Consider the following 13,007-nt stretch of genomic DNA (forward strand, 5'->3'; position numbering starts at 1 on the left):
CAGGACTTCTGCAGTGGTTCTTCTAGCACAGAGGATAGACTAGTGATCCTGAGGGCCCACTGCCCACAGCCATAGGCTGAAGTTCTGTGATTTTCTCTACTTTTAATGGAGATAAATTAAAATTCCTACAGTCAAGGCAAGGACCTTGTGCCACTTTCTATAAGAGCACAGTTTAGTCCTGGTGTCTTGGGTCATGCAGTCCTCTCAGCTCTTGTGCAGTAAAGTACGTTTGAAAAGGTGCGTGCCCAGTCTGCACTGAGAGCCAGTGGCACTTGTTGCAGCACTCTGTGTATGTTTAAAGAAAGCTGGTGCTCACCCATACAAATGGAAGTGTATGGTATCCATTTCAACCTGGGACCCAAACCCCACAAGCTGTTGCATAATGACAGATCACTATACCCACGGGCAGCTCCAGCAACCAGGGAGAGAGAAGGGAGGGAGCAGTCACCTATCGAGATTCACTATTTGCTCAGACTAAAAGACTCCAGTTTACTATCCCTCCTTATTTATATGATGTCACTTTGTAAGGAAAGTTTAGACTTCAGAGCAGACAAACTCACAAATATACCCAAATAATCAAACAAGAAATAAAAGGAAGAAAGAAGAGGAAAAACATTTATAAATGTCACTGTCCAATGTCTTTTCAATTTAAATGAATTTAAATGATTATCTACATATATCTACAAATATCTACACGTATCTACACTGTTTGCAGATATGATTCTTTGGTTGTCTTCACTTTTTTCCTACACTGCAACTATCAAGAAAAAAAAAAAAGGTGTTTGCATAATCTTTGCAAGAAATAATAAATATAATAACTTCATTAAACGTTTGACCAAAGCTTTGGCACTAATCAGTTTACAGATAACAAGTCATACTGAAAACTCTGAAAGAACAGCAGCAAAGCAACAGAGCACGTCTGAGAGCCATTTCCCACTAATAACAAGCACAAGGCTATTTCACATCAACCTTTCTGAGAACATTAATTATGGTATAGTCAGACACTAAGAATCTCACAATTCACTGCAAATGTCAAATAAAATACGTATTTCTTGCGCAAGTTTTTTCATGGATCCATATATATATATATTTTTATAACAGAAAAAAAAATTACATAAAATATTCATGTTAGCCTGTATCCCTTCATAAACCCTTCCAAAAAGTTTTGGAAGCCCAAAGCCCACCGCCAGAGACAGAATAAACATTGCTATTAACACTGCCACCTGCACAAGGGAAAGATCATGTTTTAAAAGGTTTGTAGTGAAAATACACAAACATGGATGAATAGAGGACTTGGAAAAAAAAACCACGAAAAAACAACCACCCTCTTCCTTTCATAGAGTCACGTGGAAAAATCAGAAGAGTGTTCATAATACTGTATACCAACACAGCTGAAGAGCTGCTCAATACCTTCTCTGAACACAAAGGGACTGCCTTTCAGTGAGCATCTGACAAAAAAACACAAGCCAACCATTAAAAAAAAAAAAAATCACTGGAGAAACCGTGATGAACAGGCCCATCTTTTCAACAATAAGGAAAGACTACTGAAGTCAGATATTAAAGGAAAAAAAAAAGAAAAAAAAAAAGAAGAAGAAAGTACTTACCAGCATTAAGAGGGAAGATGCAGCAAGCAGGTAGATGCAGAATAGGTGCTTTGGGACTACTGCAGTTTGGGTCAGCCAAATACAAGGGGTGAGACATTCTCGGGGAAAAAACCCTGAAGTTCCTCTAATAGGCACCTCTCAACAGGTGAGCTTCAAGAGCTCAGGAAAGGACGTAGGAAGGCAGTAGTGTGAGGCTGCCTGTGAAGCAGCCGATTTACAAACTATTGCTGAGAATACACAGCCTAAACTCTGCAGGTATTCACCCCACCCCCAGGCTGGTTTTTAAACCTTAGCATCCGTTGCTGTGAAGCTGTAGATGGCTGCGCTCTTGGCCATGGGCTCTCCTCAACAGCTCCAGAAAATGCTGTTGTGGTTAAGCTGCCCCAGTGAACCCCAAAACTCACGAGGGGGTCAGGACCAAAGGAGAAGTGGACAGTTTGTTCTGACAGTGAAGACTCAAAGTGTTCCCTTAAGCTAAACTCTGCTTCCTCTCAGTCTCCTCGAAGAACCACCTGAGCCAACTGCGGACGAGGCCAAGCGTCTCCTTAGCATCGACACGTGCAGAATTAATTACACTCCATCCCTGTCGCCGGGGGCTGGTGCCCGTCGGTACTCACAACTGGCCCCGCAGACCCCCCTGCTCGCTGCTAACGCTACACATCCCGCTGGGGTGGGAAACACCCGTGGCACGGCCAAAAACGGTGGCAACGGCAAATCTCCATCAGGAGACCCGGCGGGCGAGCGAGAAGGGGGCAATTTACCTCACCGCTGCCGCTTCCCCGTCCTCCCGCCGCTTCCCAGCGGCCCTACGGTCCTCCGCGCCCGGCGCACCCGTGGGGCATCCGCAAGAAGGTTAGGGAGAAGGGAGATAACGACATATGGCTTCATTTATCAAAGTGCAGCTGCAGGCCACACCGCGACAGGGCGCACCCGTCACGTCCCGGGCCCTCACCACACGCCGCCACTGCCCTCCCTCACGGCCCGCCAACGGGGTGGGGGAGCGGGGCGAGGACCCCGGCTTCCTGCGATTGGGCTCTACAGTTGTCGATCAGGTCAAGCTGGCCTATCAGCTCACTCGTAAGGCGGGAGGAGAGGGAAAGGCGGGAAGGGGGGAGGACGGTGCTGGGGCGCGGGCGGTGCCGTTATCTGGGCCCGTAGTCGTAGTTGGCGGGCGCGCCGGCCGACGAGTACATGTTGGCGGCTGCCGCCGCCGCTGCCGCGTTCATGTGGTGGTGGTGGTGGTGATGGTGGTGGTGGTAGCTGTGCCCGCGGATGCTGGGGAGGGGGTAGGGGGCGGGCCGGCTCTTCGCCCCCAGGTAGTGGTCGTAGGCGGCGGCCGCCGCCGGCGGGTACTTGTAGGGGTGGTGGTGGAGCGGCTCTGAGGCGGTGGGCTCCAGGCGCAGTTCGTGGTGGGGCGGGCTGGGCCGGCCGCCCCCCGCGCCGCCCAACGGCACCAGCCCGCCGGCGCCGCCCGGCAGCGCGGGGCTGAGCACGCGCGACATGAGCTGCTGGTGCGCGGCCTCGGCGTGCAGCGCCGTCCCGGCGGCCGCCTCCCGCTCGAACTCCCGCCGGCTCTCGGCAGCATCTGCGGGGGCACACAGCGTCAGCACGGCCGCCCCGCGCCCCCGCGCACACACCGGCGGCGCGGAGCTAGCAAAGCCAGCCCTGCAAGCGAGGCGAGCGGCAGCGCGGCAGGCACCGCGGCGGTGGGACAGCACCTGCTTTCTGATTGGGATGCGTGGAGCTGCATTGACTGACGAGCTGGTGCACGCCTGACATTTTTGCAATTGTGTAACACTAAACAAATACAGACTTCCCTTTATTTTGCAGGCCCGGAGTGTAGTGGAAGAAAGGCCCTTGGCTGTCTTTGCAGTTGTTTGCTCTGTGTAATGGAAAAGGAGTCAATGGGCAGAGGTGCTGTTCGACCTGACTGCAGCTCCCGCATGGGAGCAGGGCGGCCCAGAATGCACTGCCGAGCTGCGTTAAAAGGGCAAAGTGAGGAGAAGCCCGTGGCCATTGCTGCATCCCTGCCCGAAAAGCTGAACTTGCCACCAAAAAGTCAGAAATGGGATGCTAAAGGAAAAGGGCAGTGTTTTTTTAAAGCAGCAGAGTTGCTTAAGCACAACAACAGTGAGTGTTTGAGACATAGGAAGAATGAATTAGACTACACAGGTGCTAGTTTTGTTTAGAAAGCAGGTGGTAGCGCTAAGCTCATTAGCAGGGGGGCTGTATCCACTGCAGGTGGCTGTGCAACAGCATGTCGAGCAAGGACAGCCCCAAGCAAGCATGCACTGAGGCTGGCTGTGCACACCAGCAGGGCCTGGAGGTCAGGCTGGCCCGGCCACCGGGTGCTCTCACCTTTCTCTGTCCCATTCTGATGGGCTGGAGAAGAGACTGGATTCCGGGATCTGGCAAAAGCACTCATGAGAGGAAGGGCCCCTGGCCTGTGATTCCTGGGCCTGGAAGGAGAAGGGGACAAGTGATACAAGCCAATCATCCAACAGAATGAGCGCTTGGAGTGTTGCTGCTATGAGTGTGGTGCCCCCTCCCCCAACTCTGTGCGCATGTTGTGCAAATGCAAGCTGGGCAGGTGCACGTGAAATTAGGTGTGAGAGTGGGGTGTAGTCACAGTCAATAAAGACACAGCCTTACCAGTCCTCAGGGTCACAGTCTCTGAATCCCTTGGCAAATGGGTTGCTAGCGATCTTCAGCTGTGTGATCTGTAAGGAGAAGCAGGAAAATGTCTCAAAGTGGCACACATGGGGCTCCCTGGCCAGACCGTGAGCATGCCACTGAGCAGGCTCTGGGAGCCAGCAATGCCTGGTGTACCAGAGAGGGCCCAGGTGGCTGGTGGAGCCAGGGCATGCTCTGTCACAGAGCACAAACATGTGCTTTCCCTCTGTTAGAAAATGTGGGCTAATACGCTATCTAATATGAGTTCAAGGTGAAGGGAGAGGCAGCCCCGGTCAGCTGCAAAAGCTGTGCAAATGCACTTGTAAGAAAATGCCACATTATATGGGTCACCACCCGAGCAGCTAAGACAAATCACTGGATAAATCATACTTATGTATTTATTTAATTCGCCGGGGAGAAGGCAGGACATTTTCTATATTTAAGCAAATCCACGGATAAAGTATGTGATTGTGAGTTTCCGGAATGGGTTGAAAAACAAACTTTAAGCCCCTCAGTGACAGTTCCAGCCTTAGAGGTCAAACTGATTGAAAGCAGGAGAGAAAGAGCAGCTGTCCAGAGCCATCAGGCAAATGCCAGCCGGGGAGGGACTCCGGAGCCCCTTAAAGGCACAGCCCTGCTCCGGCCCCGCCGCCTCCCGGGGGCGGGGTGCCGGCCCGCCCGCAGCATCCCGGGGGGACCCGGCTGGACCTGCTGGGAGCCGCTGCCGAGGGTGGCCCCGCCGCTGCTCGGGGACAGCCCGCGGGCGGCTCCAGCGGCGGCTGCGGCAGCGGCGTGGAAAAGCCCCCGCTATGAAATCCTATTTGCACTCGCGGCTGGGATTCTTGCTCTTTACATTACACTGATGCGATTTAAAGAAGCGATTGGATTAATTGCTGCCCAGAAAGCCGCACCAGATTAGGGGGAGTGGGTTGCTTTGTTTCGTTTTGTTTCGTTAACATGTAATTCCATTCTGGGGAGGAACAGAGCTGCGAGCTTAGAGAAGTAAAATCGCAGATTTATCCAAACAAATTGTGAGTGACGTTTCGCAGCGGGAAGCCTGTAGTTTCCCAACTAGCCCCAGCCTCGGGTTTACATAGGTAATGAGGTCCCCCCCGGGCGGGGGGAAGCTGGCGATGGGGCTGGAGCTCACGTCTCTTCCTCGGCAAGCAGCGATGCAGCTCTGCGCAGCTCCCCGGCTATCGGGTTCCTTGCGCTGCCCCGGAATGGGTTCAGCAGATGGGAAGGAGGGGGGCGGGAGACCCCCGCCGGCCAGCCGCAGCCCGGGAGCCGGACGAAGGGGCTGAGACACCCCCGGGGCGACCCCGACCCCCGCTTTTCGTTGCCCCGAGCCCCGCGGCCGCCTCACCCGGTGGTTCTGGTAGGCAGTCACGGCCGTGAAGCGCGTCTCCTCGAAGACGAAGGTTTTGAAGTTCTCCTCTGCGTATTTCTCGCTGTCTTTCCGGGGGTCCACGTAGACCACGTGAAAACGCGGCTGGTATCTGTGCATGGAGTTCAAAATGATCTGAATGATAAAACGAGCAAGGAGACAATAATTGATCCAGGCGGAGCATGGAGAGAGGAGAGCGCAGCCCCGGCCCTGCCGGCTCCCCTGCCCGGGGGCAGCCGGGGCTGGGGCAGGAGAGGGGTGCAGAGCCCCTGGGGAGGGGTGTGGGCAGGGGCACCCCACGGGAATCGCGGCGCTGGGGCTTCCCTCTGGCACAGCCCCGTGTTTGATACCCTCCCCCGGGAACACTTACGTGCCCGTTGTCATCCAGCAAATTGTTGGTCAGTTTGAGTTTATCGAAGGAAACGATCTGCTTCATCCACTGCGCCCCTTTTGCCGGGGAGTCCGGGTGGTAATGCACCCTCCCGGGGGTGGCGGGGTCGGCTTTGCCGGCCACCAGCCAGGAGGAGCTGTGGAAGGCGTACCTGCCGGGAGGGGAAGGCACCCTCAGCCACAGCCCGGGGGCTCCTGCCACCCTGCAGCAGCCCCACAGGATCCGGCCCGGGAGGGTCCCCCCCGGCCAGGTGAGGGGCAAGTGCCGCCTCCCCCATCACTCCTGCTTCCTATGGCAAAGAGAGGCATGAGCTCTTCTCCACAGCCACACTCGGTGGGGCGGGGGGGGGGGGGGGGGGGGGGGGCGGACACGACACATTTTATCAGGTTGCCAATGGAACTGGTGGGAGAGAAATCTGCAGGACAAAGGAAATTTTTAGCTACCTGCACAGACTTGGGAGAGCAGCCACAAAAGATCCCACTTCCTCTAAAAAAATAGGGTGAAAGGGAGCCCTTTACACAGTAATGTTCTGGCTTTAAGTAAAGAGTTAAGGAAAGTTATGTGTAGATTAATAGCAGGTCCAGAGTTTAGCAGCCTTGTTTCATTCTTTCAAAGTACATATTCAACAGTAACATTTAAAACAGAGAAACCAATCTTCTATCCACGTGTTTACTTTTAAAGCCAGTGTTTGCACAGGGGGAATTAGACACCATTGGACTCGAGCAGAAACATTACTTTTTAAAGATATACTCAATTGGATGTTATATATCCCACTTCCCTTGACAAGCAAACATTTCTAGGACGCCCTGAGAATTTGGATATCTGTCTAAATATTTATATATCGGACCCTGCGATTCCTACGCGGGCTGCCTGCTTAGCGTCCTGATCTGAAGCTAAATACATAATGCGCCTTTCACTGTCTTTAAATTAAAGGGGTTCCAAACCAGATCGCATCGCTACCTTGCGAGCCGCTGGTTTCCAAGGCCTTCCTGCGCTGCTGCTGGAAACAAGGGCAGGGTTTTGTGGCTCAGATGGCTGGGTGCCTTTCCAGAGCACAAACCCCACTCTCTTCACCCAAGCACCAAGCAGGCACGGCACAGCCCTGGGACACCCGTGAGTCCGGCACCACCAGACCACCTGCCCCAGCCAAGAGGTTACAGCACCCGAGGAGCACTGGGGGGGATTTTTGTTAGCGGGTAATGAACATTTCCCAGGTGGAGACGTGGAGCAGCAGGACAGGGAGAGCTTTTCAGGCCAGGACAAGGTGGCTCCTGCACTGCTGCCCCACAGAAACCTGCACTTCTGCCCACACCACCACCGACCTGGCCCTGGCCGCTGCGGGCATTGTGCGAGAAAGCCAAGGGGGGCCCTGTGGGTCCATGCCCTGCGCAGGTGCACTGCTCCCAGCCCCAAACTTATTGCAACGGTGTGAAACAGACCCCAGGCAGCGGGCAGCTGCATCCCACAGGGCTGAGCACCACGGGGCAGGCAGGGTATTACTTGCCGGTATCGCTTGTCATCCACAGGGACAAAATCCATGAGGAGCATGTAGTCAGCCATAGGGTCCATCCCGAATATCTTCACCTGGAAGGTGGGGAACATGCGCCTAGCAGAGAGAGGAGAGAAAGGAGAGCTGAGTGGAGGTGCAGCAGGGAGCCCTGAGGGGCCAGTGCAGGTACGAACACCCTCCCCCTCTATCCTGGGGGTGCTCACGGCCGGGTGTGGGAGTCCTGCAGCCTTCCTGGCCCTTCCTCTCCAGCTGCCCCAAAGCCCACTCAGCTGCGATGTCAGGTCCCCTTGCAGGAACCGCCAGCCAGAACAGGAGGAAAAGGCAAATGCGGCCAGGCAGCGTGGGGAGAGGGGGTGCCAGCAGCATCCTGAAGGATGAGCCGGGGCAGTGCTGTGTGACCCCGGCCTCTCCCACCAGCTCTGGAACAGTTTGTGTTGGACACCTGAAATATCCTGCCGCAGCGGGATGCAGAGGCTGGGGGGAAATTAGCAGCACCATCGCCTTTGCCATGGGGAGACAAAACTGAAAAGAATTTCCTCCCTGTGCTTTCCCCATCCTTCCAACAGACCTGATTTGAGGCAGATGCAAAGCATTATCCTGTCTCTGCACCCACACCTGAGCTGGGGGCACAGCCCCAGGAGGCTCGAGCAGCCCGGAGGGGGGGGGGGGCACATCTAGAATCTCCTGTGGGCAATGTGAGGGGAGCGAGTCCCACTTTTGCAGCTTCTGCTCCCCCACAATCTGTGCCCATTTTAAAGCAGTGGTTACAGCAGCGGTTTGCTCCCTGGGGCCAGCGGACTACCTCCTGCAGCCTGGAGGGGCAAACACAGCCCCTGGCAGGCAGGGAGTAGAGGGCAACAGGGGTCTCCCAGCAAGCCCCCTCCCAGCTCCACTTCGTTGCCAGAGCCCGGTCGGGCTCACGGTCCCCGCAGCTTTGCGGGGCAAAAGGAGAGCGGCAAGGAGCCTGAAGTCCCGAGCAGGAAGGTTGGCCCCGGGGCTATCCCCACCACTCTGCTCCATGGAGGCTCCTGGAGACCCCAGGCTAAGCTAGGGACGAAGGTCCCACGCTCAGGGAGGGCACGATTCCTTCGAGGAGCTGTATTGGGGGACAGGCTAAGGGAAGGGGCCAGGGAGGCCCCCCGTGTCCCTCCCTCTCTCTGTACACACCGAGGCCCGGAGACGGGGCCTGGTCTGCGGCTCCCTGGCAGGACATGCCAAATGTAAGCCCTCGCAATGGGGCTCATCGTGGCTTCGGTTTTGGTTGATAAGTTTCTTTTCCTGAGTAGGAAACCAAGCGAGCGACAGTGGGTGGTATTTCGGGAAGGGGGTCTGCAGCCGTTGAAAAACCAAACTCCAACCACCCCCTAAAAAAACAACCCAATCAAACCTGAACATGGAGAGCCCCCCCCCCGCCCCAGCTCATTCTTGGGGCGCACAGCCAGCTCTGCTGTGCATCTTCCCAGGGCTTTTTTGGTTGTGTGCCCTTGCTCCCCGCCGAGGGAAGGCTGCCTGCCGGGGCGATGGGGCGGGGGGACTCTGGCCCCACAACCCCTTCCAGTCCGGGCCCGGTACTGTCGGGCGGCATCAGGATCGAGCGGCTGCATCTCCCGCTCTGTAACGCTTTAGCTAACTCGGGAGGATGTTCCCAGTCGGTCCCTCTGTTATTATTATTTTTAAAGGTGTAAAAGCCCCCATTAGCTCCAGTTCCGGTGTTTCTTGTTTTAAAACTTAGTTTTAAAACAAACAGCTCGAGATGATAAGACCACCTAGACAAACAGCAGGGCCAGCCCAGAGACGCTGGGAAAGAACAGGCTTTGCAGTGCCTTCCCTGAGCTTTTTCCTGCTGATTTTACCCCGTTTTCTCCAGTTTTCACCCGCCTGTCTAGAGATTTGTCGGTGTCATAAAATAAACGAAGAGAAGGGCAAAAAAACCCCTGATTCAAATCGAGCTGGTTCATTTCCGAGCCATTCTGGAGCAGGGCAATTGCAATCCTTTCACTGTCCCGGGAGAGCGGAGAACGTCAGATCGAAATGCTCCTGTTTGCAGAGAGTCTCCGCCTGGAGCCTGAACGACCTTTTCCGCTAAGGAAAGCAGCGCCGAGCCCGGCGCCGGGCTGAGGGGCCGCGGACGGAGTCAGTGGACTGCGCGACCCGGCGCCGGGGCAGGCACCGGCTGCGGGAAATCACGCCCGGGGTCCCGCAGCGCAGCGCCGGCTCCTCCGCCGGCCTCCGCGGTGACTTTTTGTTTTAAAAAAATCAGTAGATCGCTAATTAAAAAAAAAAAAAGCAACGGCGTATATGTAAATATATTTCATTCTTGCAGCTTCTCGACCCTCAAAACCGCTGGAGGGAGAGTGGGAGCGCACGGCCGCGGTCATCCCGGCGGGATGCACCCTCCTGTCCCGGCGGCGGCACAACCCGGAGCTCCAGCTGCCGCCGCCGTCTCTGCGGCTAACTGAGAGCAAGCACCGGGGGATTTGTTGATTTGTTATATTTTCTTTTCTACCCAGCTGGATCGCTTTAAATCAAGGGAAGAGAGCAGCGCCCAAGCAATGCACTCGCCCCCCCCGAAGGAAGCGTTTGCCCGGAGCCTGCGCGGGGAAAACTCCGGAGCTCTGCCTGGGCCGCCACGGCCACGGCGCTTCCCGGCGATCGCAATCAAATGCAGTAATTAACAACGCTAACTGGGGCTCCTCTTCCTCCCCCACCCCCCCGTTTTGCTCGTTTCTAACGCGGTCGCATCAGTCGCCTCCTTTGTTCCCTGGCCGCGAGCCGGGTCCCGGCCCGCCGGCGGAGCCGTGCCGCGGTGGCGGGTGCAGGGCCGCGGAGCGCCGGCATCAGCCGGGCTCGTTACTCGATAGTCGGGAAATGCAACAGTACTGGAAAACGTTTGAGGGCGCAGAATTAGGGTCTGTTTGCGTCCCCGCCGGAAGGAAAAGATCTGCCCGTGCTAAAAATCAATTTAGTTGCAGGTATTGCGCGGGAGGGTTTGTTAGCTTTTACTTTTCCCGCTGTGCCGTTGCTGTCCGCGCCGGGAGCACCATGTCCTCCGCAAACGCGGATCCCAGTCCCATGCGGGATAACCGAAAGCCGAAGGCGCCCGGCGGAGCGCAGCTCCCCCGGGCCGGGCCACCCTGCCCGCCGCCCCCCGCACGCCCTCGCCTCCGGCCCGCAGGATCGCGCACTCTCCTCCGCAGCACCCGAGGCCTTCGGCTCGCAGGAGCTCGCACATTTCTCCGCGGGAGAAGCACTAGGATCGAATGACGGCAACCGGCGGGCCCAGCCGCCCCGCAGCTAGCCCTTGGTCAGCCTCGATTGTCCCCCAAACCGCGAATGCAGCCGCCCCGGCTCGCCCGGGTGCCCGCGGCCGGGGGAAGCGGCTGGAGAGCCGGGGCCGCCCGGGGGCTCCGCACTGACCTGCCGGCCTTGGTGACGATCATCTCGGTGCCCAGCTGGTTGAACTCGTCCCACAGCGCCTTCATCTCCAGCTGGACGCTGACGTTGGCCACCTTCGGGTTCTTCTTCACCGGCGCCTTGGCCGCGACGGCCGCCCCCGCGGAGCAGCCCGAGACGGTGGCCGGCCCCGCGGCGGCTCCCCCGGCGCCCTCGGGCGGCTCGGGGCCTGGGGGCGGCGGGTTGGCTCCGGCCGCCGCCGCCGCCCCGCCGAAGGGATAGCCGTGCTGGGGCTGGGGCGGCGGGTGCGGGTGCTGCTGAGCCGTGCAGGGCTCGTAGTGCGGCGGCTCATGCTGTCCGTACGGGTCCCCCGGGGAGGGGGAGAGGTGGTACCCCCCGGAGGCGTTCAGGCTGCTCAGGCTGTTGGCCGTGAAAGCTGCAACATCGCAAAAATGGGACAGCTGGGTGAGCCAGGGGCTGGAGATAGCTGAAATCATTCCAAAAACAGGCGGTCAGGGCTCCGCTCCGGCTCCCGCTTTCCCCCCAGCTCCGCACCGCTCCGCGCCGCGCCGGCTCCGCGGGGTGCCCTCCGCCTCCTCTGCCCCGCGCCCAGCCCAGCGGGGCGCCTCCCCCTTTCCGCTTTGCTTGGCCCCAGCCCCGCTCCCCCCGGGGCAGGCGGGGAGCTCGCTGCTCCCGCTGCCTGCCTGCCTCGGCTCTTTTCTTTTTTTTTCCTTCTTTTTTTTTTTTTTTTCTTCTTTGCAAATCCGAGAGATCTGCCAAGAGCCGCGGTGCAGAGCCCGTGCTATCTCTGCAGAAGGCCTCCTTCGCTGCAAACGATTTGGGACAAAGCAAACTCCCGCCTACCCTCACCATCACCCCCACCCCCCCCCAAAAAAAAGAGGGGGGGGGACACACTCAAAGAAAGAAACCAGTTCTTATTTCCGTGTAGCTAGGGTGCTGCAGGTAGCGTCCCTAGCTCTGGGGCGCGGGGCCGTGGCTGACAGGGGAAGGCGGATCTGGTTTAGCAATCCCCCCATCTTTCCATCCGCGGGCGAGGGAGGGGGAACACACGGGGACCAGAGGAAAGCTCTGGGGCCGCGCCGAGGAGCACCGGGACGGTCCCGGCTGCGCAGCCCTCGGCCTCCAGCTTGAGCGGGCCCTGCCGCGCATGACAGGCCGCCTCGGGGAACAGACGGCTCCTTGGGATCCCCTCCGGTGCTGAAAGGCTCCTCAGGGTCCTGGGAGGCTCTTGACTTATTTCGACCGCGGCCCCCAGGCCGGAGAGGGGCTGCAAGAGCCGGCAGGAGCCGAGCCCTGGCCTGCTGCTGCCCTGGGCACGGCTGGTGCTGTCGGAGGATGCTCCAGCACCTCCAAGGAGACGCGGGGTCCAAGCGGCGAAGCCGTCGGAAGCCGCCACCGGGGCACGGCAGAGCCTTTTATTCTCCAAGGGAGGGCTGCGGGGTGCCGGGCGCGCCGGGGGACACGGCGAAACCCCCTCCGACCGCTGCCGCGGGCAGGCCGCGCTCCGTGCGCTCCCTCCGGCCCGGCCGCCGGGCCGGCACGCGTGAAAACACTCCGAGACCCGGTGGCCGGGGGGGTCCCGTCCCCGCAGTCCTGCGGGGCCGAGCACGGCGCTCACCTTCCATGTCCCTGGTGACAGTGCTGAAGTGCATCTTCTGCGGGCGGCAGCGGGGGCGGGCGGGCGCGCTGCGGCTGCCGCGGCGCTCCTCCAGCGCTCCCTTCCCTGCTTGCTCGGCGGCGGCGGCGACTGAAATCAGAGAGGCGATACTGAAAGCATTTGCCTTGGGAGACAGAGGGCTGTTTTCGTCCATAGGGGAGACACCAATGCAGGAGCAGCAGCCGCGGCAGCCTCCCACCACGAGCCCCCCCTCCCACCCCCTCACTCCCCTCCTTTCTATCGCACCATCCAGGGAGGTGCGAGCGAGACCCCCCCCTCCTTCCAGACAGGGGGGTGTGGGAAGCTTAAAAAAAAAAAACCTGCAACAATAAACAACCCAAACTCTGTGCCCCCCCTCCTCGGGAAGGGCG

The 13,007-nt window shown here is 58.1% G+C and overlaps 1 protein-coding gene across 4 annotated transcripts in view; it reads right to left on the bottom strand.

The window, feature by feature from the left end:
- Nucleotides 1-790: 790 nt before the first annotated feature.
- The window catches only part of TBX1 (T-box transcription factor 1), a 135,322-nt gene continuing 123,105 nt past the window's right edge, over nt 791-13,007 (bottom strand). For 2 of the 4 annotated variants that reach the window (XM_055797109.1, XM_055797108.1), the window contains exons 2-9: nt 12,598-12,726; nt 10,983-11,445; nt 7,560-7,661; nt 6,035-6,206; nt 5,644-5,799; nt 4,257-4,324; nt 3,963-4,063; nt 791-3,189 (exon numbers count right to left, since the gene is read on the bottom strand). In XM_055797109.1, coding sequence (XP_055653084.1) covers nt 2,747-3,189; nt 3,963-4,063; nt 4,257-4,324; nt 5,644-5,799; nt 6,035-6,206; nt 7,560-7,661; nt 10,983-11,445; nt 12,598-12,631 — 1,539 coding nt within the window. In that variant the 5' untranslated portion in view covers nt 12,632-12,726 and the 3' untranslated portion in view covers nt 791-2,746. Of the gene's footprint in view, nt 3,190-3,962; nt 4,064-4,256; nt 4,325-5,643; nt 5,800-6,034; nt 6,207-7,559; nt 7,662-10,982; nt 11,446-12,597; nt 12,838-13,007 lie in introns of those variants that run through there. The other 2 variants (XM_055797107.1, XM_055797106.1) reach the window with 2 other exon arrangements.

This window comes from Falco peregrinus, chromosome 2 (assembly GCF_023634155.1).
Source record: "Falco peregrinus isolate bFalPer1 chromosome 2, bFalPer1.pri, whole genome shotgun sequence".
NCBI lineage: Eukaryota > Metazoa > Chordata > Aves > Falconiformes > Falconidae > Falco > Falco peregrinus.